The sequence below is a fragment of the Typopeltis vanoorti genome, chromosome 15 (genome assembly GCF_054136105.1).
Source record: "Typopeltis vanoorti isolate ZY-2024b chromosome 15, IOZ_Tvanoo_1.0, whole genome shotgun sequence".
Lineage (NCBI taxonomy): Eukaryota > Metazoa > Arthropoda > Arachnida > Uropygi > Thelyphonidae > Typopeltis > Typopeltis vanoorti.
The window spans coordinates 70425595-70453491 of record NC_143563.1 but is presented as its reverse complement, the minus strand read 5'-3'; the positions used below and the strand labels follow the sequence as shown (position 1 = coordinate 70453491).

The following is a 27897-nucleotide window of genomic DNA, read 5'->3' as shown; positions in this document are numbered from 1 at the left end:
AGTTCATTTATAGTTTTGGTGTAACAGTCTTAGCGTTTAAGTGGTCTTACATCTATATATCTTTTACCCTGATGAAGCCAACAGCTTAGTTGGCAAAACTAGTTGGTATAACTTAGTTTGAAATAAATCTGACCGACAAACCCAAACAGAAGTCAGTCTTTCAAACATTAGTTATTTTCACTTAATTTGAATTGTTTCTACAGCTATCTAGCTGAGTGCTGTGTGGTAGCAACAGTTGTAATTTGCTTCGAAGATGCTGGATACAAAACCAGTGAAATATTAATAACTTCAACAAATTAATTATATATTTTTTTCTTGGTGATGTACCACGAAGCACTGTTATAAAATACAATGCAGAATTAAGATTAAACTAAAATCTCTTACTTTCACATCCAATTTTTACACTATTTCAATTTAATTATTTAAAAGTGAAACACTTGATTTTCAAACGTTTGCTAGACAAAAGTGACCTGAGACAGTAACTCCTGAATCACTCTCAGTGTACACAGATGAAAAAAATGAACAAACACAAATTGGAAGAGCCAAATGCAGAAAACTTGCTCATGCACAAATGGCAGCCATGATTTCTAGTCCCTTTCCAAGGCCACTAGGTTGCACTCCTGCCACCCTCCCCCCTCCACACACACACACTACAGCTTACTCAAATTGGGAGGACATCACCTAAAGATAAAATTCATCTCCAGGCCTAAATTTTCTCCACCAAGTAGAACTAACATTCACCCTATATCATGCCTATACTCTTTTATATTCAGCTGGAATCTATGTTACAGACTGAAAATAGAGCATTTAATCAACCTCATTTCTAACTGCCAAATATCAACCTATTATCCTCATATCAGTTATCTCAGAAACAGTACTTTTTCACTAGGTCAGTGACAGTCAATTTCACCTAATTCCAATTACTTAATGATTACTATTACAGATTCTGCTACTCAATCCACAACAGATTTCACTGGATATGTCACACACTTTGAGACATGTGCCACTGAAAGGTTTGGAGAAACTTGTGCAGTTGCTGAGGCATTCAGTTGGGTGTGGCAGAGATGTACATCATATAACTGGATGGCCTCCATCCTCTCTGGCTGTTTGCTTTGTTTCAAGGTGGATGACTTCTCTTCAGCTTCTCTCACTGATCTTAAATCCCAATCATAGTTCTACTAATGAAAGTACACTATTTCTCCTCTTCATCTGGCAAACCTTCCAAGCTGAAGCATTCTAAGCTTTAAGAACTTTTATAATAACCAGTGTCTCAAACACACTGATCTCTGCATGTCATTCTTCAATGGAGTAAAGAATAACATTCAATAGACAGCCTAGTCAATTTGAATGCTACCAAAATAGTCTTGACAACTTTTACAAAAAAAGATATGACCTTACTTATACTTACATTCCATAACAACCAGTTACTTCCTCAGACAATATTAAATTTCCCTTCTCCAGTTGACATTCACTTCTCAAGCTGATCAATATCCTTTCATGGTCTAAGCACAAACCTATTGAACTTGTTCTTCTTTTTACCTACCTCCAGCTGTTGAAATAGCCTTCCTCACCTAATGTTTGCTTCCTAAGAAATACAATCTCCAACTGCTCAAAATGAACACTCAGTCTTCATTTTGACTGAGTATTTTGAACGTAGAAAAAGAGAAGACTTCTACAGGTCCTACTATTTGTATGGGACCTATAAAAAACACATGAGATGACCTAAGATAAGTCTTTCTGAAAAAGGCCTGAATGGGATCAAAACTTAGCAGTTTCACCACAAAAGCAACATAGATAATATACTGTAACTCCAGAGGGTGAAGGAAGATTGGATTAACATCTCATCAACATCATACTAAGAATAAACAAAATTTCTCAAAAAAACTAATTTACGTATTTAAAAAATGTAAGCATCAGTATTAAAATTTTAATTCAAAATCTTTTAGTTATAACTATCAGAATTGAATTCATCTGCATGAACTCAATGCAAAAAAGTGATCTTTGTGGTTACTAGGACTAAGCAAATAAACAAATTAAAATAGTGTTTTAAATATTTCATCATTTTGTTTTATATCAGCTGTATGCAGTAGAGTAGGATGAAAGAAAGAATTAATCTACAAATTACCTGGATTAAGATTTGCAACTCCTAGAGGCTGTGCAGTAAGAAGTGTAAAGCGAGTATTATTATCCTGAAAATATGACATTGTTGGCATTGGATAGACATTTGCTTGGAGTGGAAGCTTGTCATGTGTATGTCGTTTAACCACCTAAAGTAGAGAAATTAGTTACATCAACAATAAATATTTGGGGCTTATAACATAAAAAAATTAAATGTACTGATAATAAACTTTTTAACTCTGATATTCAGATATTAAAAGATTTACATATATAATCTTTATTGTAAAACCACAGACTAACAAGTCTCATTAAAAACTAGGTATGATGATGGCCTTCTAGCATCATTATTTCCCTTCAACTCCCTGCATGGTGACTGTGACAAATTATCTTCAACCAGACCAGAAACAATATGCTATATGCTCAGGTCTTCTTTCATCAGAAAGACGTTAGAAGAGCCTTGAATAACCAAGAGAATAAAATGATAATAAAAAAAAAAAAGTCTTTTCATCCTTCCTGACAGTCTCCTCTCAATATACTTAAAAGTTGTGCTCAAACTAATATTCACTCTAAATAATCTTTATATTCTTTCATACTCAACTGACACCTATCTCACAGCACAAAAGCAAGTCAATATTCATCTCAGTCCAAAAAAAGCATGCAATTAACTATAAATCTCATTACCTCCGGCTCAATCCTCTTTACAGTAATGGAAATTTTATCAACAGTCAACTCCCCCCCCTCTGGAAAGACTGGGGGTTTGGATCCTGCAAATAGCCATTATAAGAGCTTTTCAACCAAAGGATTCCAGATTTTTTGTCTCTCAAAAACTTCAGGTTTCCAAGTGTGAGCAAACAAAGTTTGCACCTGAAGTATCTTCAGGATTGGGGCAATTCGTGGAAAAGGTGGACTAAGTTCTCATCACTTTCCTTAGTATCCCATAATGCAAAGCAGATCTCCTTGCAGACATGTATAATGCTATGCATTATGGGAAGGGTCACTACCCAGACTGGTTTCAAACTTTATTGAATGTTCAAGTACAGGTCAAACTCCAAAAACTGAGTGTTGGAGTAGGTGAGTAGCAGGCTCATCCTACCACTGAGAGGAACTCTCAGAAAACCGGTTGGCTCTCTACACCGTGGCAGGCTCAAACCACCACTGAGCAGAGCTGCTCATTTGCTCATATTTCATCCGAGGGGCATCAGCCAAGCCTCAGTTAAAACTTTATGGGCTACAGCATTGCCATTCATCACCCAAGTGGTTTCGACCTTTATTGAGGTTGCGTCAGTGGGAGCCAGATCCAGATGTGATACGAAGGTTGAAGCAATGCAGAACTCATATTTCCATATTCCAGTTGTCAAAAGGTGTCACACCTTATTATTAAATTACTCTGGATTACAGAAAGATATTGGAAGTTTTTCCCCACTTGGTTAAACTATAAATTTTATATATATATATATAATTTATAGTTTACCCAAGTGGGAAAAAAACTTCCAACTTCAGGTTTCCAGAATAGTTAGCAACTTGTTGCCACTGAAGAGGTCAGAGGAATGGTATGGCAGAAGTCTTAGGCTACAGTTTATAAGAAAGATGACAATTTTTTTTCCATTGTATAGTTTATCAAATGATTCCACTGCATACACACAAACTGGTCAGAAGAATTCAGCCCATCCTAAATAACTTTTTTTGAATCACCTGCAGGCCCACCAATTGATCAATGACTACCAGTACATATCATGCCACTAAATCCTGACATTTTCAAGACATTTGATCTGGTGCAGAAGTTCATTAGCAAACTAAAATCCTATACTCTACCCACCACCCTTTGTATCGGGTTGTTGCAAATGAAATGGCCGTTAAATGACTGTCAGGTTTCTACTGGTTGCTGAAGAAAGCATGCACTGAGGTATATGCAAATTTTTTGTCATATGACAGCGTGACACATGGGTGATGCAACTGTAGTATTTATTTCGTTCAATGAGCATTAAAAAATTGAATACTACCGACATCAAGTCAATCATAAAACCCAGTCGATTAAGGTTGCTATACCTTTACGAGTTCAAATTGGGAAATTCTGCAGCAGCTGCAGTAAAAATCATCAATAAAGCATTTGGTGGAGGAACAACTAATGAGAGATCCACTCGCCGTTGGTTCGCAAAATTTCGCTCAGGAGATTTGAGGCTACAAAACGAACCCCGTGGCCATCATCCTTCCTCCATTGATTTGAATGAATTAAAGGATTTAATCGAATCAAATCCACGACAAACTGTATGAGAGATCACACAGACACTAATCTCAACTGTTTCACAGCACTTGGCAATAATAGGAAAAGTAAGGATGCTCGACAAGTGGGTACCTCATGAACTTACTGATGAAAATAAAGCACAGCTTTTGGAAGTGTGCTCTTCTCTCTTAACAAGTAAAGAAGAAAGGTTCCTGCAACGAATTGTGACTGTGGATGAGAAGTGGATATTATACGACAATTGTACACATTCGTCATCACAGTGGTTGGGAGTGAAAGACATTCCAGAAAGGACTCCAAAGGCACCTCTGCATTCAATGAAGATGTTTACCGTATGGTGGTCTTCTGCTGGTATTATTCACTACTCATTCCTTCCACGAGGTGAAACGATAAATGCAGCTCGATATTGTACAGATATGCGGCAAATGCATGACAAATTGTGCCTTAAGCAACCAGCACTTGTGAATAGACATGGGGTCCTATTACTTCAGGATAACACCCGACCACATACGGCAGTGTCAACCATACAACAAATCAACAATTTGGGATACGAAATTGTGCCTCATCCTCCATACTCTCCTGACATTTCCCCAACAGATAACCATTTTTTCTGGCACTTGAGCCATTTTTTGTCCAAGAAATGCTTTGTCAACGATGCATCAATTTATTGGGCAGTGGAGGACTTCATCACTTCCAGAGACACTGATTTTTACAAATGTGGTATAAATGACCTTGCCACACGTTGCCAACAATGCATTGATGCTGCTGGAGGTTACTTTGATTAAACAGGTATTCTTCTTCTTTTTATTCTCTTCTTTTTCAATCGTCCTTAAAATCAGCCATTTCATTTGCAACAACCCAATATTAGGTAGCCTGCCTCCCCTCTGGTCATCACTGCATATCATGGTGAATAGCTTCCTCTTCTCTTACAGTTTTGCTGACGACAGTATTCTTCAATCATCTACTAATTTAATAAACCCTGCAATGCTGAAACATCGAAGCTTCAAATTAATGTTTAGGCTACTGTGAGCTAAGTGTTTCCTGAATTTCAGTGAAGTATAAATGGTTTGCAGCAACTGATTCCAATGCCTATACCTTCACACTGGTGAGCTGTAAGAAACTTGGATTTATCCTACAGCACACAGGCATTAAGCCATTATGATGGAACAAGCAATCTGGGGTGAATGAACTAACAAATAATAGAAATGACTAATTTTTCTGGGGTCCATGGTACCACTAGGTGATAGATAAGTTGCACTGTCCAGTATCATGCTGCTTACTGGAAGCCTGAAATGGTCAAAAATATGTCTGGATTTCAGAAAGATGGGTTTTCTTACTTTCTGCTTCTCTTATCATAAAGTAATGTTTTTAGATTTATGTTGGACATCAGGGAAAATATCAACATTTCTTCCATTCCTGCAGCTTTAAACTTATTTAACTGACAAGGAATATCATGGACAAAACCTAGTGGTCATGCTTGGAAAATTTTTAAATTATGGCACAGACAGCTAATACACAAGGCTAGTGTATTATGCCTGCTAACTGTGTACATGTATGTGTTCTCCAGTTCATATATCTGTTTTGCAAGGAGAAAAATCTGAATTTCTGGGGGGGGGCTTCCATATCCACACAAGACTGGATAACTCACCTTCAGAAAAGTACTTACTAATGTTTCCCATGTGTCCCAGACAGGTATTTAATGTAGGTTTTTCCAAATGAAGGGCATGCATTTCATCCCAACAAGTGATGCTTTAGATTTCCAGAATAGCTAGTGACTAGTTGCCACTGAAAGGGTAAGAACAATGGTATTTTGGAGGCTCTGAGGCCACAGTTCATATATATATATTAAAAAAAAAAATTAACAGCTAATTTTTCTACCCACTGCAGGATGACGGCCTCTCCCATTGCGGGAGGTTTTGGGTGTACAACTCCCATGGTGACCTAGTCCATATTAGGAGAGGACAATCACAAACATCCATGCCTACGCACAATTCGAACCCGCAGCCTCTTGGGTGGAGAGCAGATATGCTAATCACTCGGCCAACCAGGTGAGTATATAATAAGGTTAAAGCACTTTGTGACAACTTGTATAGGTAAAATTTGTAAGCTCTGCATTACTTCAATCTTGGTATCTCTGAGTATGGCTCCCACTGACAAGACCTCAAAAAATGTCAAAGCCGGTCTAGGTAGTGGCCCTTCCCTTTAATGCATAGCATCATACATCTCCGCAAGGGAATGCACTTTGCATTAGGGGAGATACTAAAGGAAAGTGATCAGAACTTACTCCACCTTTACCATGAGTTGTCTCAGACCTGAACATAGTTCATGCGCAAACTTGACTTACCTGTCTGTTTGCTTACTTGGGAAAAAGGACTAAAACTAAGTTTATAAAATTGCTTGATATATTTAATGTATAGTACAGTAATCCCTTGATTAATGCGCTCCCAATTAGTGCATCGTTTTTTTATACCCAAATTCGATTAGTGTACCTATATACAAAAATAAATGTTACAGATTTTAAAAAATCACTCACCAGAATGAAATAATTTAGTTACTGATTTAAAACATTTTACAAAGTTATTTTTAATGGCATACTTCACTACTTCCATGTACACTATGTTCCAAATTTTTACTGCCAAAATTTATGTCGTCTGCTATAGTATGCCCACAGATTCGAGACCCTTCAACACTTCTGCACATCACAAAAAGGAGAATCCATTCTGATAAGAGCATAATCAATCAGTCTTCTGAGATGAGTTGTTTATTATTACACATTGGAAAATTCTTCTCTTTTATGATCATTGTAGTTTTTAAAGTGGTAACTATTTTGCTTGTATAACAGTTGGAAAATTTTATCTATAAAGCATGTGATTTCGCATGTTGGTGACCAATTCGTTCATCTTTCTTTCTCCCCTTCAATGATAACGTCCAAGAGTTAATTAAATCTCATTCTGAAGAATTGAGTGATTCCGACCTGCTAAATTTAGATGCACAGCAGGAAATTTCTGAAGAATATGAAGAAAATTTAACCACTGATAGTCAGCCAAAAGAGATTTCACAGAAACAATTTGAAAATATTTTTTGTACAATCGAAGTTTTTAAGCAGCAATGCTTAGAGGCTGACCCTGATGAAGAGAGAAGCAGTAAAATTTGCAGAAAAGTAGAAGGGGGCAATAGGGCCATACCATCGGTTGTATGAAAAAAAGAAACAAAATGCCCACCAAACTATGTTAGCTCAATTATTTGTTAAGAAGTAGAATAATAAATTTATATTCTGAATATGTTTTATTGTCTTTCAGCTTCATTGTTTTCCTTTAACTAGACCCTGAGCCATACCCTAATTCTTTTATAAAAAAAATTAATGGTCAAAAAAGAAATCTGAGGAACGAATTATACATTTGCCCATAGGTTATTATATTCGACTAGTGCGTTTTCGATTAATGCGCCTGTTTTAAAGAATACATTAGGTGCACTGATCGAGGGATTGCTGTATACCCAAGGTAAAAAACTTTTTACATCTTTCTCTCATCCTGAGATTTTTATTTAATAAGGTCAAAGCACCTTGTATAGGTAAAATTTGTAAGCTCTGCATTACTTCGACCTTGTCATCTCTGGGTCTGGCTCCCACTGACAAGACCCCAAAACCGGTCTGGGTAGTGGCCCTTCCCTTTAATGCATAGCATCATACATCTCCGCAAGGGGGAGATACTAAAGGAAAGTGATCAGAGCTTACTCCACCTTTACCACGAGTTGCCTCAGACCTGATCATAGTTCAGGTGTAAACTTGACTTACTTGTCTGTTTGCTTACTTGGGAAAAAGGATTAAAATCAAGTTTATAAAATTGCTTGGTATCTTTAATACATATATATATGTAGAAAGTTTTTTACCTTGGGTATAATATATGTTAAAGATGCCAAGCTATTTTAAACCTGGTTTTACTCCATTTCCCAAGTAAGCAAACAGATAAATAAGTCAAGTTTGCGCCTGCATGTGTTGCAAGTCTAGGTGACCCGTAAAGTAGTACAAGTTTAGGCTACTCGTGGTAAAAGTGGAATAAGCTCTGATCACTATTCTTAATATTTACCCTTAATGCAAAGCCCATCACCTACAGGAGATGTATGATGCTATGCATTAAAGGCAAGGGGCCACTACCCAGACCGGTTTCAACCTTTATTGAGGTCTCATCAGTGAGAGCCAGGCTTAGAAATACCAGGGTTAAGTAATACAGAGCTTATAAGTATTTTAACAAAACAAGTTACCATAAGTTGCTTTGACCTTATTAAATAAAAATCTCAGGATGAGAGATAGATGTCATCATCATCAAATTCCTGCCATGTACCCTCAAGAGGTGTACAGGATATGACAGTAATACATGAAAAATTTACATCATTACTAACTTCCTATTTACAATTTTCCTCCAAATCAGTCTGTTACTTGTCAAAACTCCAACATTATCAGATCTTATATTTCTATCGTCTAAGGCACTTTGTATCGTATCAATCCACCTATATCTTGGTCTTCCTCTGGGTCGTTTTCCTGCCAACCTGGCAGAGAACACTTGTTTTGCTAATCTTTCCTCTCCCATTCTATTTAAGTGACCGTACCACCTGAGATTAGCTCTGCTAATGCATTCCTGGATGCTGACAATGTCAAGTTCTTTCTTAATATCCTCATTTTTAATACGATATTGCCATTGATGCCATCTGTTCACGCCTCTAATCTTTCTCAGAACTCTCATATCTGCAGTCTCTAGTCTTTGGTCAAGTGTTTTACTTCTGACCCAGCTCTCATATCCATAAGTTAAAACTGGTTTGAACACTGTCTTGTATACAGCTAATTTAGTGTTCTGACTAATTTCTCTCTTATTCCATATGAATTTATTCCATTGACTTCCCACCATACCAGCTTTGCTGATTCTGTTGTCTATTTCTATATTTAATTTACCATCTTCAGTAAAAATTGTGCCTAAGTAGCTGTTTTACTTTATGTTTTACTTGTTCCACAGGTTCTCTATTCATAACACAGTTGACATTTTCAATGATTCTGCCTATTTCATTGTCTTTGTCTTTTTATTGCTGACCTTCATACCATATCTATTACAACAGCTATTCAATTTAGTCAGAGAATCTTGCAGACTTGTAGCGGATTTATTTAGAAGTATAACATCATCCGCATAAAGCAAAGAGCTGACATTAACATCTCCAATTTTGATATCATGTTTAATACCACTTTCCTTCATAATGTGATCCATATAGATAATGAATAACAGAGGGGATAATGTACATCCTTGTCTCACACCAGATTTAACATTAAACCATCTTCCTGTACTTCCTTCATTTCTAACTGCTGACTTACAACTCAAATAAAGACTAAGTATTGCTTGATATAATGCCCCATTGACACCATATAACTGCAGCGTATTGAATAGCTTCTCTCTTGGCACCTTGTCATATGCCTTTTCCAAATCGACAAAACTTAAATACAGATCTTTGCTATATTCCCATGCTTTCTCGATTATTTGTCGTAAAGTGAAGATCTGATCCTGACAGCCTCTATTTGGCCTGAATCCAGCTTGTTCTTCACCAAGCTTTTCTTCCACAATTCTTCTCAACCGTTTCTCAAGTATACTTGCATAGATCTTGCCAGGAACACTCAGTAGGGAAATACCTCTGTAATTCTCACATTCAGTTTTATTTCCCTTTTTATATATGGGTACTATGAGAGCTCTACTCCAATCATTGGGAATTTGTCCCTCAGTCCAGGCTTTCTGAACTATGCAGTGCAGCCACTGTAAGACTCTTATACCACCATACTTCAGCATTCCTGGTCGAATATCATCTACTCCTGCTGCCTTTCCACATTTCAAGCCTTTGATGGCTTGTTCTACTTCAAGTATGGATATGTATTCCTGACTGCATGCCTGGTCAGTGTTTTTTACCACTGTGCTGTCATCACTGCTTGTTTCATTTAGCAGTTTTTCAAAGTAATTACTCCATACTTCAAGGATATCTTTTTCTCCCGTTTTCATGTCACCTTTATCATCTCTAATTCCTTTTACAGCACTCTTTCCTCCATTCTTAAGCTTCTTCAACAACCTCCAGAATATTTTGCCACCTTCTTGATATTTATTTTCTATATTCTTGCCAAAGTCCTCCCATGACTTTTGTTTAGCTAGTTTTACACACTGTTTAGCATTCTTGCATTTGTCTCTATATTCTCTAAGAGCACATGCTGACTTATTTGACAGGAACTTTTGGTATGCTTTCTTCTTTTCCTTCTGCCTCTTTAACTTCCTGTGTCCACCAGGGAGTTCTGATTCTTTTATCCTTTCAGACAACCTCACCACATGCCTCTCTGGCAGAATCAATCAATGTTTTCTTCAGAGTTTGCCACTGAATCTCCAAGGTTTGATTCCTGTTCTCAAACTCTTTCATTTTTTTTTCAATAATCTTTCTGTATTTTAGTCTACAGTTCACATCTGAGAGCTGCTCAACTTTTATTCGCTTTAAAACTTTCTTACATGTAATTCTTTTCAATATGAAATTCAATTTTATCCTGCTCAAGACTAAATAGTGATCACTTCCAATTTCAAATCCTCTGTACACTCTGGTGTCCTGTACCAGGGAGAAAACATCACTATCAACAATAACATAGTCAATGACACTTTTCTTATTCCTAGCCTCTTCTCTCCATGTGAATTTGTGCACATTTTTATGTTGAAACATGGTGTTAGTAATAACCAGTCCATGTCCTGAGCAGAAATCCAACAGATATTTGCCATTATTATTAGCTTTGCTCTTTTCTCCAAATTTTCCCAAAATATTTTTATATGTCTCACAATCATTTCCTACTCTGCTATTTAGATCCCCAACAAGGACCAACTTTTCCTTTTTCATTTTGTCAGTTGCTTTTTCTAAAGCGTCAAAAAATTCCTCCACTTCTACCTTAGTAGAACCTTCTGTGGGACCATAGGCACAAATAAGTCTCATTGTCCAGTTCCCCATTCTCATATTTGCCCACATTACGCTACTTGAGACTGACTGCCATTCAAGAAAATTAGCCTCGTATTTTGTGTTGAATACTATGGCTACTCCTTCTTTTCCTTGATTGTCATAGCCTGAATATAACATTTTGTATTTATTGCTCAGAAAGATCTCGCCAGTTTTGGTTTTCTTTGTTTCAGTCACCCCTATTATGTCGATCTGGTACTTATCTAATTCCTCAGCTAGCTCCATTTCTTTGCCATTCAGGCTTCCTACGTTAATAGTACCGATCTTTAACTCTGGTGATGTTGAGTTGGGGTTTGTTTTCAGATTTGTTCCAGTAGCTGACTTTTCACTGTTCGCCCTGGTTCCCTGGTGAAAACAACGATGGCCTTGTTAACCGGGCGACGCCCCAGCCGGCATGAAATTTTGTCATGTTGTACTATCATTTTTTATGTTGGTTTAACCAATAAGAATACAATTTGGTCGGCTAAATCCCAAATTGCCAGCCCATCCTCATTCGTTCAGTATCAAAGTAGATACCCAACAGGGTGCACCACGAGAAGGTGAGGATTGGACATCAGGTCAGAAGCCCTGGTCGGTTCTCCACATTACTTTAAAGGCTATGTGGAGGTCTCCTCTCAGTTATACAGCTTTGACCCTTAAGCACCCCGAGAGATAGATGTAGAAAGTTTTTTTACCTTGGGTATAATATATGTTAAAGATGCCAAGCTATTTTAAACCTGGTTTTACTCCATTTCAAGTAAGCAAACAGACAAATAAGTCAAGTTTGTGCCTGCATGTATTATGAAGGATGGGTAATTTTTCTCCCCCACTTTTTGGTGAAGTGGGGGAGAAACAGTTTAGTGAAGGATTCCACTACATATAACCACGTATCTTGATTTTGACTTATCTAACAACCACGAAAAGTCTAGCAAAGAGAAAGATTACACATGGGGATACAAACTTCCTAAATCCTCTACAATCTACTTTGCAAACAAGTGATCTCAGACTTAACTTCAGTGATATGTTGAAGACAGCAGAGACCTTTACCATGAGTTGCCTCAGTCCTGAAGATACTTCAGGTGCAAACTTTGTTTGCTTACGCTTGGATAAAGGATTAAACTAAATTTATTAGTCTAACCAAGTGAAAAAAAATTTCCAACATCTTTATCTTTCACTTATGAAGTAGACACTATAATATATTTGCAAAATGATCATTAAAATGGAGCATGCCAATAAATTTTTAATTTGATCTAAAATAAGATTTCCAAGATTTTACTGATCCAAGATAATGTAAATAATCATTACTTAAATTAAGGGGATATTAAATCCCACATAGTTTTAAAACCGAATAAGAAACTCAAAGATTGGAATCAGAGAGTTTCTTGCCGAATATAGTAAACTATAAAGTATCGGTGACACTAGCGTTAGCCAATGCAAGTGATCCTAGTACGTAGTACAATACCGGGCAGCTCGTTGCAGAGGTGGAGGAAGTTCAGATCGCTATTCTTAGGTATTTTCCATAATGTAAAAACACATTTCCTAGGAAATGTATGCTGTTATTACATTATGGAGGGAGGTCACTACCCAGACCGGTTTCAGCCTTTTTTGAGGCTTCATCAGTGAGTAGCTAGACCTAATACCAAAGTGTATAGCGAAAAGAACTTATGTACTCTGCGAACGAGTTTTCCAAACAGGTGCAACCATTAAGTTACTTAAGTATAAAGAGCTAATAAGCTTCATTTCGGCAATGAAAACATTACTTAAATTAAGGGGATATTAAATCCCACATAGTTTTAAAACCGAATAAGAAACTCAAAGATTGGAATCAGAGAGTTTCTTATTCACTTTGGTATTAGGTCTAGCTACTCACTGATGAAGCCTCAAAAAAGGCTGAAACCGGTCTGGGTAGTGACCTCCCTCCATAATGTAATAACAGCATACATTTCCTAGGAAATGTGTTTTTACATTATGGAATATACCTAAGAATAGCGATCTGAACTTCCTCCACCTCTGCAACGAGCTGCCCGGTATTGTACTACGTACTAGGATCACTTGCACTGGCTAACGCTAGTGTCGCCGATACTTTATAGTTTACTATATTCGGCAAGAAACTCTCTGATTCCAATCTTTGGGTTTCTTATTCGGTTTTAAAACTATGTGGGATTTAATATCCCCTTAATTTAAGTAATGTTTTCATTGCCGAAATGAAGCTTATTAGCTCTTTATACTTAAGTAAATAATCATTTTAATATAAATATCACTTTACTTTCCTTCACTTTAATAGTAATTAAGTCAACATAACAGACTGTTTCTAATTATGTTTCTAATATTATATGTATTGAAGTTTGCTTGTTTTCAAAATCCTTTATTCACTTATGTACATGTTAAAAAAACAGAGCATGGTTAATCTCTCATGCAACAGTATACAAGAATCCCTTGCTTTTACGTGGTTAATATATCTGAAAACACTAAGTAAAAACATATTAATCAAATATAATAAGCAATGTAAAAAAATTATGAACTCATTCATGGACTTTCAAAATCTTTACTAAAGCTTTTAAAATACATTTGTTTTTATAGTTTTTTTTTACTGCCAGCTTAAGTATAGTATAAATAAAACGTTTAAAACAGTTGAAAGTTTATTAAACAGCATAACATGTATTCATTATGAATGTCAAGGGCATTTAAAAGAAAATTCCATTATAAATAATTTTTTTGAAAAATATATATACAGGATTTGAACAAGGTAGTCCACATTGATTTTGGTTTCTTTTTTTTTTTCTCTGTCATCTTGCAGTAACAGCTCATAACTTTGTCTACATTATGGTATACTTACATACTCCTATCAATATTAGAATCAACATCCATAAGTTATTGTTTTAAAATTTCAACAGCTCAAAACAATGAATTCAAGTTTCTGCTCAAGTGACAGCTTTCACTCTTCCTTTTGTTCTTAGTCAATGCTGAAGGGTCATTTTTAATACAAAAATGTTTTTATAAAGCAGTAAACAATTAGTCAACACACACACACACACACACACACACAATGGTGGAACTTGAACCACAATGCTAACTGTGCTCACGTATGTATGTGCATTCACTTTGTTGCCATGGTAAACAGAGCTAAAGCTGGTAGAGAATTATAAAGTAACTCTCAGAATAAGCATCAAATGAAGTGAACTGTTTTTATAAAGCAGTAACTCATTTTTAACCCATTTTAAATAAATTATCAATTTATTAACTGTGTTAATTCAAAAACTGTACTGTTAGAAAATGTAAAGTGATGAATTCCTGTATGTGATATTTTGAAATTACATGCTCTTTCATACTCATTAAGAATAAAACTTGCAGCATTGCAATTTTGGCATTTTTTTGATTGCTGGATTTGAATTCTTTTTTGTATACATGTAGGGCAAGCACACATACACATAAAAGCAGGAGCAACAGGCAGTAATAACAAAAAGAGGCAAAGCATGATTAAATTAAAATTTAAAGATTTTGCCTGAGACAGAAAAATAATGAAATAAAGTTTATAAAAACAGAATATCAAATAAAAAGATAAGTCAGGAATTTTCATAGGTGGATGACTGGCATCTTGTAACTGTATCAAGATAGTTATCATTTTTGCACAAATGTATATTACTTTGACACATTAATAGTTATTTATAAATAACTATTAATGTTATTTACTATGCAGTGCTTATATTATCATCAGCCTAATGGAGAAAGATTCTTTTTAACTTAATAATAAAAAGAGAAAAACTTATGGGGGGGGGGGGTACAGAAGTGCTGGGGGAAAAAAATTGTGTCATTTTTCTGACTAGTATAACATCAAAAGTTATACTAGTCAGATGTCACTATAACAAACTTCTGGGACTGCATGAATAGTTAGCTGTAGCAAACAGTTCACAGCATTATGCCTATAGTAGTTTTAATAAGTCTAAGTTTTTTTAATAATAAGTGAGTTTGTTGTAATAATGTTTACTATAGTGATAGTCAAGATCACGACAGTCTAATACAGAGTTAAAATTTTATCACTATTCTTATCTGATGGCTTTTTTCCTAAATTTGGATAGTACTTTCAGTATTCTCATACTCTCTCTCTCTACCGTGTCATAACACAATCTCCACATCATAGGGAGAAATTTTAATGTTCAAATAGGATCAGATATTTCGGGAATCACAAAAATTATAGGGCTTTCATGTATCACAATACAACAAATTATCATCATCATGTCTATCAAGGACTTAGGCCTAGAGGGCCTGTTCTGGCCTTAGAAGTCATCATGGATTCTCTCTTAAAAGGACATCCTGGTTTTCTTTTTCCTAATGAGAAAACATCACTATCAACAATAACATAGTCAATTAGACTTTTCTTATTCCTTGCCTCTTCTCTCCATGTGAATTTGTGCACATTTTTATGTTGGAACATGGTGTTAGTAATAATCAGTCTATGTCCTGAGCAGAAATCCAACAGGTATTTGCCATTATTATTAGCTTTGCTCTTTTCTCCAATTTTCCCAAAATATTTTTGTATGTCTGACAATCACTTCCTACTCTGCTATTTAGATCCCCATCAAGGATCAACTTTTCCTTTTTCATTGTGTCAGTAGCTTTCTCTAGAGCCTCAAAAAATTCCTCACTTCTACCTTAGTAGAACCTTTTGTGGGACCATAGACACAAATAAGTCTCATTGTCCAGTTCCCCATTCTGATATTTGGCCAAATCACTCTACTTGACACTGCCTGCCATTCAAGATGAGCTTCATATTTTGTGTTGAATACTATGTCTAGTCCTTTTCCTTGATTGTCACTGCCTGATTATAACATTTTGTATTTATTGCTCAGAAAGATCTCACCAGTTTTTGTCTTTTTTTTTTTTTTTTTTTGTTTCCGTCACCCCTATTATGTCGATCTGGTACTTATCTAATTCCTCTGCTAGCTCCATTTCTTTGCCATTCAGACTTCTTATGTTGATAGTACCGATCTTTAACTCTGGTGATGTTGAGTTGGGGTGTAATTTCAGATTTGTTCCAGTAGCTGACTTTTCGCTGTTCGCCCTGGTTCCCTGGCGAAAACAACGGGACCTTGTTTAACCGGGCGATGCCCCAGCCGGCATGAAATTTTGTCATGTTGTACCATCATTTTGTATTTTGATTTAACCAATAGGAATACAATTTGTGTTGTGAATGGAGAACCTGTGGAACAAGTAAAACATTTCAGCTACTTAGGCACGATTTTTACTGAAGATGGTAAATTGAATATAGAAATAGACAACAGAATCAGCAAAGCTGGTATGGTGGGAAGTCAGCTGAATAAATTCATATGAAATAAGAGAGAAATTAGTCAGAACACTAAATTAGCTGTATACAAGCTGTGTTCAAACCAGTTTTAACTTATGGATCTGAGAGCTGAGTCAGAAGTAAAACACTTGACCAAAGACTGGAGACCGCAGATATGAGAGTTCTGAGAAAGATTATAGGCATGAACAGATGGAATCAATGGCAATATCATATTAAAAATGAGGATACTTGGAAAGAACTTGACGTCAGCATCCAGGAATGCATTAGCAGAGCTAATCTCAGGTGGTATGGTCACTTAAACAGAATGGGCGAGAAAGATTAGCAAAACAAGTGTTCTCTGCCAGGTTTTTTCATGTAGTACTATCATATCCTGTACACCCCTTGACGGTACATGGCAGGAATTTGATGATGATGATGAATACAATTTGGTCAGCTAAATCCCAAATTGCCAGCCCATCCTCGTTCGTTCAGTTGCCAGGTAGATACCCAACAGGGTGCACCACGAGAAGGTGAGGATTGGACATTAGGTCAGCAGCCCTGGTCAGTTCTCCGCATTCCTTTAAAGGCTATGTGGAGGTCTCCTCTCAGTTATACAGCTTTGACCCTTAAGCATCCCTCCATTTGTTTTTATATTTTTTAATTTTTTCCATTACTGATTCCTGGTTTAATTCTTTGATAATTTTTTCGTTTCTTTTGTTATCAAATAGAGTATACTTTGGAGTTTTTCTCATAAACTTCATAGCTGTTATTAATTTTTGTTTGTCTTTTTGTTTTATTGTCCAGATTTCACTTCCATACAATAGGACTGGTAGGGCTAATGTATTGTGTACTTTTAGTCTGGTTTGTTTTTGTACTAGGTTTGGTTTAAATATAGAGTTAATTACACCTGTTTTTTTTTTAAATATTTTGCAATTTTTAGGTTTATATGTTTTTCATATGTAATCATACGTCTTATGCAGTTAAACGAATTCATCTGTTCTAAAATCTCATCTATTACTATTTTGGTTCTTACTGGATCTTGTCCTTTAAAGGCCATCGTTTTTGATTTTTCTGTTGATTTTATCATACCATAATCTTTGGCTATTTCATTTAAATTTAAAACACCTTTCTGTAATTATCTTCAAAATTTGTAATTATTATTTGGTCATCGGCAAAAAGGAGTGTTTAAGTTCACAGTAGGAGAAAGTTTAATACCTTGATGGAAACAATACAACAAATGAAAATGAATATCTTCTAGCTGAATTATGCAACACTCATAATCTTGTCCATCTAGAGAGGAAATTCCCATGCAGACCTGGAAACATCCAAACAGAACGAGATCACAAAATGATCATATTTTAATCAATAGAAAGTGGGTGAGATGAGCTCAGAAGCTCAGAAAAGTCTGATTTTTTTTCACATGGTTTTTCTCCTTCAATAATTTTACTTAACTTTTTATCAAGTATGCTTGCATAAATTTTCATAAAGAGAATACTCAGCAAGGCAATTCCTCTGTAATTCTCAGTTTAGTTTATTTCCCTTTTTTTTTTTTTTTTTTTTTTTTTTTTTTTATAAATTGGCATGATGACAGTTTATCCAGTCATCTGGGATTTAAACTTCTGACTGGGTCTTCTGGAATATGCATTGAAGCTACTGCAAAACTTAATTTTAGCATTTCATGTTGAATATTATCTACTCTAGCTGCCTTTCCATATTTCAAGTTTCTAGTGGCTTTTCATCCTTAAATATTTATGTATTTATTATCACATTACTCTTGTATATTCATTACTGCAGTTCTGTTCTTTGTTGCTACATTTAATAATTTTTTCAGATTCCAGAATTCCTAAAGAAATTTTTATATTATTTTTATGATCTGTATGTAATTCCTTTTATGCGTTAGATCTTGAATAAGGACCTTTCATCAAAAGGATCATTCGTTCGAGATTTAACAAGAATACAATAATAACCAAGAAATACTTGTATTAGTAAAGAAACCAATTGTTAATAGAGAAACATAATTGAATTACCTTAAAATGAAGTACAAAAATAAGAGGAATTTCTCTCTAGATAGAAAAATTGTTGTTTGAAAACACTAGTAAGAAAAATACTCTATGCAAAATGTATGTCAATGTAAAAAAAAAAAAGTCCAAAGGTTCTGTGTGTTACCCATGATAAGCGTAATACCTGAAGCGAAGGCATTCATGGAAAGTGAATTGAACTCGCATTCCCTGAAAAGAGCGCTCTTGAGGAGAACAGTTGTGACTAAACAACTTAAGGACCAATACAGTGGCATGGGAAAACTTCTGCAACGAAAAGAGGGTGCAACAAGAAATAATAAATGCGGGTTTGCGTGGGTTTCAACCCCCATTTTTTGTGTTCCTGTTTTCATTTGGACCCACGATGCTGACCAGCGGAAGGGAATTCTACGGCATTGGATGGCAAGTTTCTCCCCATTGCTGACTGCCGAGTATCGGGCGAGCTGTATGTGAGATGACAGCATCCACCGACTTGGGCCGTCGGTAAAAGTGCTACTGGAATGAGACAACCGGAAGTTCCTCCAGGGAGACTGGCAGTCAGACGATAGTGATCAGTGAGATGAGCGTTGCCCAGCAGAGTACAGAAAATGGTTGTACGTGACGAGCGGAGTGACCCCACTGAAGCAGTAAAGTATCTGACAGTAAAGGACGGACAAAGGGGACACGGTAACCTCATGTGGCAGTGGTAATGTACAGAATTTTCTTATTTTATTAACAATTAGCATTAGAGGAAAAGGGTGAATTGATTTCTAGTTGGAAGAAAAATGGACAATTGCCTAGAGAACTTTTTGAATGACTTATATGCATTGTAACTTGTTAGCTCCACTGGACTGGTAAGTCCTCCAGGGAGACAGGCAGTCAGACAAGCATTGCCCATCAAAGTACAGAAATTGGTTGTACGTGATGAGCGGAGTGACCTCCACGAGGACGCAATCCACTGAAGCAGTAAAGTATCTAACAGTAAAGGACGGACAAAGGGGACACAGTAACCTCATGCGGCAATGGTAATGTACAGAATTTTCTTATTTTATTAACAATTAGCATTAAAGGAAAGGGGTGAATCAATTTCTAGTTGGAAGAAAAATGGACAATTGTCTAGAGAACTTTTTGAATGACTTATATGCATTGTAACTTGTTAGCTCCACTGGACTGGTAATCAGAGGACTTAAGTTCTTGTGTGAGACCTAATAAATGTGGTGGGGTCTGTGTTAGCATTTGAAGTTAAAATTGTAAATGTATATTTTTCCATGCTAAGCGTGTTTTAATTGACCAGAGGATATGAGTTATATGTTCATTAACTAGAGTGTTCATTTATGATTGTCAGTTGATTTAGTATAGGTATTGTGATAAGCTTTTGATATGTTTAAACCTAATTGTAAACTTATTAGATCTTTCATAAACATGTTTTACTATGTAAGCCTGAGTTTTGCTTGAGCATGAGACTAATTTACCACTCATAAAAGTTTGAACCTATGCATAAGGGGAAGGTATAGAATAATTAGAAAGGATAGGGCTATGACTGCAAACTGAGATCTCTACAGACACTATATATATTTAATGAATTTAGGTAGCTGTTAGAACTCTGGGAAAGTTTCTTTGAGCAAGAATTCTTCTGTCCTAGGACTCTGACTGCCGCAGCTGGAACAAACAAATTTGTCAGAGTTCGAAAAGGAGACGGCCCCAGAGAGATAGACTGGAGATCTCATTCTTAGTTGGCACAAGAGGGGATAATAGCAACATAGATTTAAAGAAAAACCACAACGTAACATATGGTACTCTTTCCTTCATTTCTGAAATTCGTTATTAGCATCCAAAACATTTTACCTCCTTCAGGATATTTCTCTTGTATGTTCTTTCCAAAATTGTCCCATGAATTCTGTTTAGACTTTTACATATAACTCGTAAAACTCGGCTTTCCTGCTTCATTCTCTGTATTTTCTAAGAGTACATGATGATTTACTAGATACAAACTTGTTATGTAATTTCTTCTTTTCACAGACTAATCGTTTAATTAGCTATGTCCACCATGGATTTCTTAATTTTATTTCTTTCCACACAAGTTCATTACATGCTTCCCTGGCTGAATCATTCAATATATTCTTCACATTTTGCTACTCATTCTGTAAGGTTTGGTTGTTGTTTTCAAAACGACTTCACTTGTTTCCCAATAATATTTGTATATTTGAGTCTGCAGTTAACATCTGACTGTTGTTAAACTGATTATTTTCAGAACTTTAGCACACGTTACTTTTCAGTGAAATACTCTATTTTATCCTGCTAAGTGGTTGCTTCATTTTTATTTAAATGCCCCGTACATTCTTGTATCTTATGCCACTCTGAAGACATTACTAGCAACAATAATACAATATTACTTTTCTTGCTTTCTGTGTTCTTCCTGTGAGAATTATACAGTTTTATCTTATATATAGTATGGTGTTGGTAATGAGTGGTTGATGTCCTGAGCAGAAATTATTATTATTATTCCTGATACCTCCAAGGAGTCCGAAGACTCATCGCGGGAGGACATCTTCAACTGTCTCTACACCTTACCTCTACTACGAAATCTATCAGAATATTCTATTAGCCACTGTTTCCTCTTTCTGGATTGGTAACAATTGAAAAAAACTTTTCTTCATAGTATCATTAGCATAAATTGTGTCAATGGGTATTGTTTAAGGTCTCTGCTGTCTCTTGCACACTTGCAGAATGCAGGATCCTCTATTCTCAAAACTGAAAGAAATAACATCTGTGTAGCAAATGTCAGTGACCAAGCGGCATATTTTTAAACATGGAAATATTCATGAATTATCACATTGAAATCCTTCAACAATCGGGAAAGAGAATACCACTGTTTATGACCAATCATAAAAATTGCCTGCAAGCTGATTACAACAATGGGTGGCGTATTCTCTGTTCTCAAAACCGAAAGAAATAACATCTGTGTTGCAAATGTTAATGACCAATCAGCAGCGAAGTATAAAGAAAATTTTTCCACTAAAATTGAAGATCAAGGTAGTCTGTATCCGGTTCTCAAATCTAGTAATGCTGAATACTTTCTTCACAAGTTCCTATTCTAGGATGAAAGTTTCGAAACCATAGTGCCATGATTTTTTAAAAGTAATAGGCCTGCAGATTTAACTTTTAATATGAATAAGAGACAAAAGACTTTGTTTAATTTTGGTATTAAGAAATCTCTTATTGAAGGTGTTTGTGATGCAACAGATAGTGAGTCATCCACCACCAGCCTACAAAGCGATCTCCAGGATGTACAAAAGGAGGGGAAAATTACCAACACACAGGAGAAAAAGTCTGCATTCACTTGTAAGTACTTATAATATTATACATTTTTGTTGATCAGAATGGGATATGTCAAGGAAAATCAGTACAAATTAATTTAATGATGCTTATGTTTAATCAATTATTAATTAATATTAAAATCAGCTAAATTAACAATTAATTATTAATTAATACATTACAAAATAACCAAGGTGTTCCGTGAAAATTTCAGGATTTGTGAAGTGTTCCGTTGTAGGAAAAGTTTGGGAAATGCTGGTATAGGTAAATATGACTTCTCCATTGCTTCCACCTTGGTATCACTACCTGTGGGTCTGGCTAGTGGCCCTTCCCTTAATGCATAGCATTATACATGTCTGCAAGGAGATGTGCTTTGCATTATGGGAGATACTAAGACAACGAGTGATGAGAGCTTGGTTCACCTTTACCACAAGTTGCCTCAGTCCTGAAGATACTTCAGGCACAAACTTTGTTTGCTTACATTTGGATAAAGGATTAGACTAAATTTATTATAATGAAAGATAAAGACTTTTGAAAATAACAAAATTTAAGTATGGAATGTTAGCTAATTTCACATGTTAAGTTTTCGTAAATACTTTTCATTCTTTCAAGTACCAACTTGACCTGATTTTAACAACCAAGTTAACTAAGAAAATATCAGACCATCCTGTTTGCATTACATTACAGAAGTTAAAAATAGTAATTTTTAATAAGTAGCAAAATAAGGAAACATGTAATATCCAGATATTTTATATTGAAACTTGCTTTTGCTGAAATCTCCACCTCAGTGCCCTCTTTAAAATGCTTAATCTATTGAAATGTTTGTGCTCAGGACAGTCTCATCTCTGTAAGCTGTTAACATTTTATGTGCTTCGAGTGGGAATTTTCCCTAGCTCTTTATACAAAACTTGATACAGTTCCATTGTTCCATTTACTGGTTTCTGATGGTGACATTAGACATGATGTACAAAGAACATATATACAAAAATGCAACTCAAGGCCAACTAGTTTGGGTTGACAAAAACAAGAAACTTGCATCATGTCCAAATAGCAGGCTCATATTTTTAGGAACAGCAACAAATCTTTACATCAAATTACTGTTCAATCTTTCTTGCTTCAATTCTATCTAATGTGATGGAAAAATCCATTAATTCAACTGCTACACTAGCTAGAAATATTAACTAAATGATCATGCATAGATTCCAATGCTGTCAATGGATAGCCAATCTTGCTTATGTCCCATCTTTGAACAAGATGGGAAAGTTTGGAGAATCAAGTGATTGCCCTTGATATCCTTAAAGAATTTAAATGAGGTTAGCAAAGAGGTCTTATGGTCAGACTTCTGTAACTAGGTTGTCTGGTTCCTCTGTGGTTGTGAGTTGCATGCAACAATGAACATATGTTTATCATCACAATTTGCAACTAATTCTGAGATATTACATAACTTTTTTTTTTCTCCTATTCTCGTTTCTGTATATCAGCTAGCACCTCCAATTAACTGGAAATCTAATTCTTAGGTTTGCTGATGACAGAACATTATCTCTTTTTTATTTAACAAACTCTGCATTACTAGAATTTTCATACTGATTTTCAAGTTTCAGCAGCAATCGGTTAATCATATAAATTTTAATGTAAAAATCCTAATCTAATTGCTTACAAAATCCCTAACAATATTCTTTGCTCCCAGTCAGGCTTTTGATAACATTCACATTTCTAGACAATACAATCTCTCTTAATAGAATAACTTTAATCTCCAGTCTTTCTTGTTAAAAACATATCAAAAGTACCCTCCTCAGCATACAACTAGGTTTTCAATCTTTTGCTCTATCCAATATTTTTAGAAAGCAACTGTTAATTCTTTACAAATCACAAAATCCAAGGTATATTCTCATATCTGGAGTAATGCTGCTAAAAGCTCCCCAAAAATTCTTGGCTCAAAGTATAAGAAGATAATCATACTAATAATAACACATCTGTATTGATTCACTCCATTCCTTTTTACAGATTTCTGAGTTTTTTGCTGTTGCTGCATCCTTTCTCTATAGTCACCATTCATTAGATTTTGCATCAGGGATTTTTCCACTTTCTACATTTATTATACAGTGACAGTTCAACTACAAACTTGCACAATTTATTTCTACTTCATTCATTTCATTAGTCTGCAGGCTTTCAAATATAGTCTTAATAAGTAAGATTAAACAACCTTTCATGTTTGGAATCACTGATATTTGGTTGGTGTAGAAGTCAATGAAAACCAAAAGAAGGTTCTCCCACAAATTCATGAATCATACTTACATTGCATCCCCTTCTCCCATGGAACATTTTGAACAATAACTTTTAAATGATATCAAATCCTCACATCAGTTTTTTGTCATTTTTTTTTTTCAATGACATTTTTGCTACTTGTTCCTTTCACATGACGAGTCTTATGTGAAAGGAACAAGGATTCTTTAAACATAATTAACAGCCTATTCCAAGATAAAATTTCTCTGGAAAAAAAAAAAAAAAATGGACTGCCTGATGCTAAAGGGTCTACCAAATCTCTTGCTGTGTAACTGTTCTTATTTTGCAAACACAATAAGAATATCATATAACAACAAAAAATTGCATGTTTTCATTAATCAGAGAAGTTGGTCTTGCAGGTCATGAAATCCAAACTAGTCACAGAGTATGCCAGAAGAAGTTACATAAAAGCAATAAATGCAAATTTGCTGAATTGTTTAGTGGAGTGAATTGTGTATCGATTCTCCAACTAATAGGCTATGGGTTTGAATGGTACCATTGTAGGCAGAGATGTTTGTGAATGTGTTTCAGTGGTGGATGAATTTCATCACTTGATATAAGATCATTGCCCTGCTTATTAGAGGCTTAAAGTGGACTGAAAAAGTATCACATGCAGTCTCTATAGGATTATGTAACTTTCAGCCCAGGTACTAGTACTGATGTGCTAGAGGTTCTGGAGGAGAGGAGATACTTTGATGTTCTCTCTTTCTGACAGGTTGCTCCTCTTTCCCATCCACTCTAGGATCTTTTCTCTCTTATCTCCATAAAGCTCCACTTAAATCTCAATAGAGGCTCTTCATTCTAAATTATTTCCTTCTTCCTAGATTCTACCATAGGTTAATCTTAGGTGAAGTCTCTCTCTCTCTCTCAGTACTGTTCTGGATTGATACAGCAGTTTGCTCAGCGGTCTGTTCATGGTACATCTTACAATGCGCCACTGGCATTTTTCCATGCCAATGTAAACCACAGAGGTCTTGGGATTCCCTTGTTGCAATGGTTAGTGCCTAGACCTTAAGGATGATTACAGATGTACTTCTGGATGGGTACTTGATGGAAGGACACCAATTATGACTGCCTCAGCAGAACAAAAGGAGATGGGCTTAATGTTGCACCACTCAGTCAATGAAGCTGCATTACAAGAATCTAAGCATGCTCCCTCTCAGTATCGATGAATTAAGGATGGAACTCACTTTCTACTTGGTTTTGAATATATAGATTTAATTAGGAGATTCAATGCTCTTCCAACTTAAGGAAGAAGTGATGATAAGAACTACAGAACAAGTATCAGAGTATAGAAACTGGTCATGTTACTGAAGGTTATTATTACATATATGGAGTACATGTCAGAAGAAATGCAATAGTAAAGGATATAGAGAAGAATAGGTTGGATAACAGTAGAACACCACTATAGGACTAATAATGGATTAAGGAAGCCTGACCTTGTAGCAAAGAGAAGAGATGAGTTAGTCATTATTGATGTACAAGTTGTGGGTGCTGGGTGACCACTCATTATCCTCCATCATGAGAAAGCTACCTACTATGCTAAAAATCAAGACTTGGTATGGCTACTTCAGGAAGAATACCACGTCATGCCAAAATTTACCTCGACAACTGTATCTTTTAAAGGTGTATGGTGTCAGCAGAGTTATATGAACTTACTAAGCTTTGGATTCTCTCAGGCTGATTTCAAGATACTCTCTTTGCATGCCTTGCAGGACAAAATGGTGGCATGGAGGACTTACCAAAGAATGACTTCTCGAATCGCCAGATCTAGAGTTGAATAGCACAGGACATTGCTGAAGACCAGGCATATTCTGGTTCTACATATGGGACCGTAGTAAGTAGCACTGTTTCAGTGCGAAGTTAGGAAAAAATAAAATAAAAAGTAAAATAAAATTAACAACCAACCTTGTGGTGGTGGTGGTGGGATTCACATTAAAAAATATACATCAATTTATCAAATATGATATAAATTTTTATTTATTTTTCACAATTACTACAGACTATTATGGTTGTCCTCAAGATAATGTAGTTGAATGCATGCCTTTTATTGTTTAATTTAAACAGAGTGTTATTGTTCAGTTTAAAACTTAGAGAAGATGGTTTCTGATATAGGATCAAATAATATATATTTACAATTTACAATGAAAATTGTGATATGGATGAAAACAAGAATGTTATTTGTCTAATGGTGTACATTTATAACAGCTTTTTCCCAAATAATATACTAAATTTTTTGCTGTTTTGTTACCTGAAATCCATTGATGTCTGTAAAAAAGTCCTTATTGAAGTTGGTAATATTAGTATAAAACCTCATGATCAGCTCCTTGTTATTTTCACGACTCCAATCCACAACATTATAAATTTCAATCCCTGCACCATCCAAACCTAAAACCAGAAATGCAGATTATGTTATTTTATGTGGCTAATTAAGCAGCAATACAACAACTACTTCACAAATAAATCCTGATATTTCAAGAAGTTTTATTTACTAATGTCTAAATTAGTTAAAAGAGTATCCAAGACATTGTTTTGGATCTTGTCGCAAGTGGTAAAACTTTGCATATTCATTATGAGTTGAATGTTACATGTTTTAATACTAACAGATTCAATGTTTTCTAAAGTAAAATGTTAAATATATATAGAGAGAGGTAACAGAGGCCTTTTTCTTTTTTTGTTGATATTATGATATTAGTAAATATTACCAGACCCTTGTGACAATAAACTGTCACAATGGTTTTGTCATGTATCTCTTGCTGCAAGGAGATGGATTTAAATTCCATCTATGATGGCAAAAATTTTCAAAATCTTTTTCAAGCAAGTTAAATTAGCAAGCTGAGTAAGGCTAACAGTCACTTTGCACAATTAATTCGAGTCTTTCCTTTGTTTTTTTGATAATCTCACATAAGAGCCTCCTTAGCTCACTGGGTTTTGATGAGCCCTTTGGTTGAAAAGATCTGGATTCAAATCCCATGATGCGAGGAACCTTCACCTGAGCTTTTCAATCAAAGGTGATTTAGTAGGTTTCACATGGAAGTGGAGAGTTTTTTCTCTCCACTTCCATGTGAAACTTGAGTTTTTCATCCCTCAAAACAGGTAAATCAGCCTTGAATATACATGTCTACAGACATAGTGTACGACTGGATAAGGAAGGTGATGGGAAACCACCTTGTTCTATAATAATAATTTCCTAGCAATGTAGCACTGCTATTCTACAACCATTCGATTGAGAGGAACACACATACAAAATCCTACATACAAGTTGTTCAACCTAAAGCACATCAGTATCATGGATGAACAGAAAGGTGAAGGGAAAGTAGACAGTTGTTAATATTCAATTTGAAGACCTACAGATTATACCATTCAGAAAATAGGTAAGACAGGAGACTGTTCCAAAGAAGAATAAAGGGAAGAATAGTAAATCATAGTAATGTGAATGAATTAAGAGGAAGAAAAATTCCTTGTAGAGTTTGGGGTTGAAATATAATCAGGCAATGAGTGGTTTCTGTATTTGATTTGGTTCAGTTGCTGCTGACATTTTATGCACATGACAATGTGCATAAAATGTCAGCAGCAACTGAACATCTGTACAAAAGAGAATGGACTGGGCCATTAATCACGACTCTTCTTTTCTGTACTAAGTCAAGGATTCTCAG

At 35.5% G+C, this 27897-nt stretch overlaps 2 protein-coding genes across 2 annotated transcripts in view; one reads left to right on the top strand and one right to left on the bottom strand.

The window, feature by feature from the left end:
• Window positions 1-19533, top strand: part of LOC150098866 (serine beta-lactamase-like protein LACTB, mitochondrial) — a 166987-nt gene extending 147454 nt beyond the window's left edge. The window contains exon 9 of the transcript XR_016549497.1: window positions 19485-19533. The gene's annotated coding sequence lies outside the window, so the exon portion shown is untranslated. The remainder of the gene's footprint in view (window positions 1-19484) is intronic.
• The window catches only part of LOC150098865 (alpha-mannosidase 2-like), a 300659-nt gene that overhangs the window by 50934 nt on the left and 221828 nt on the right, over window positions 1-27897 (bottom strand). Inside the window, exons 18-19 of the mRNA XM_090405066.1 lie at window positions 26493-26629; window positions 2126-2267 (exon numbers count right to left, since the gene is read on the bottom strand). Coding sequence (XP_090261192.1) covers window positions 2126-2267; window positions 26493-26629 — 279 coding nt within the window. The remainder of the gene's footprint in view (window positions 1-2125; window positions 2268-26492; window positions 26630-27897) is intronic.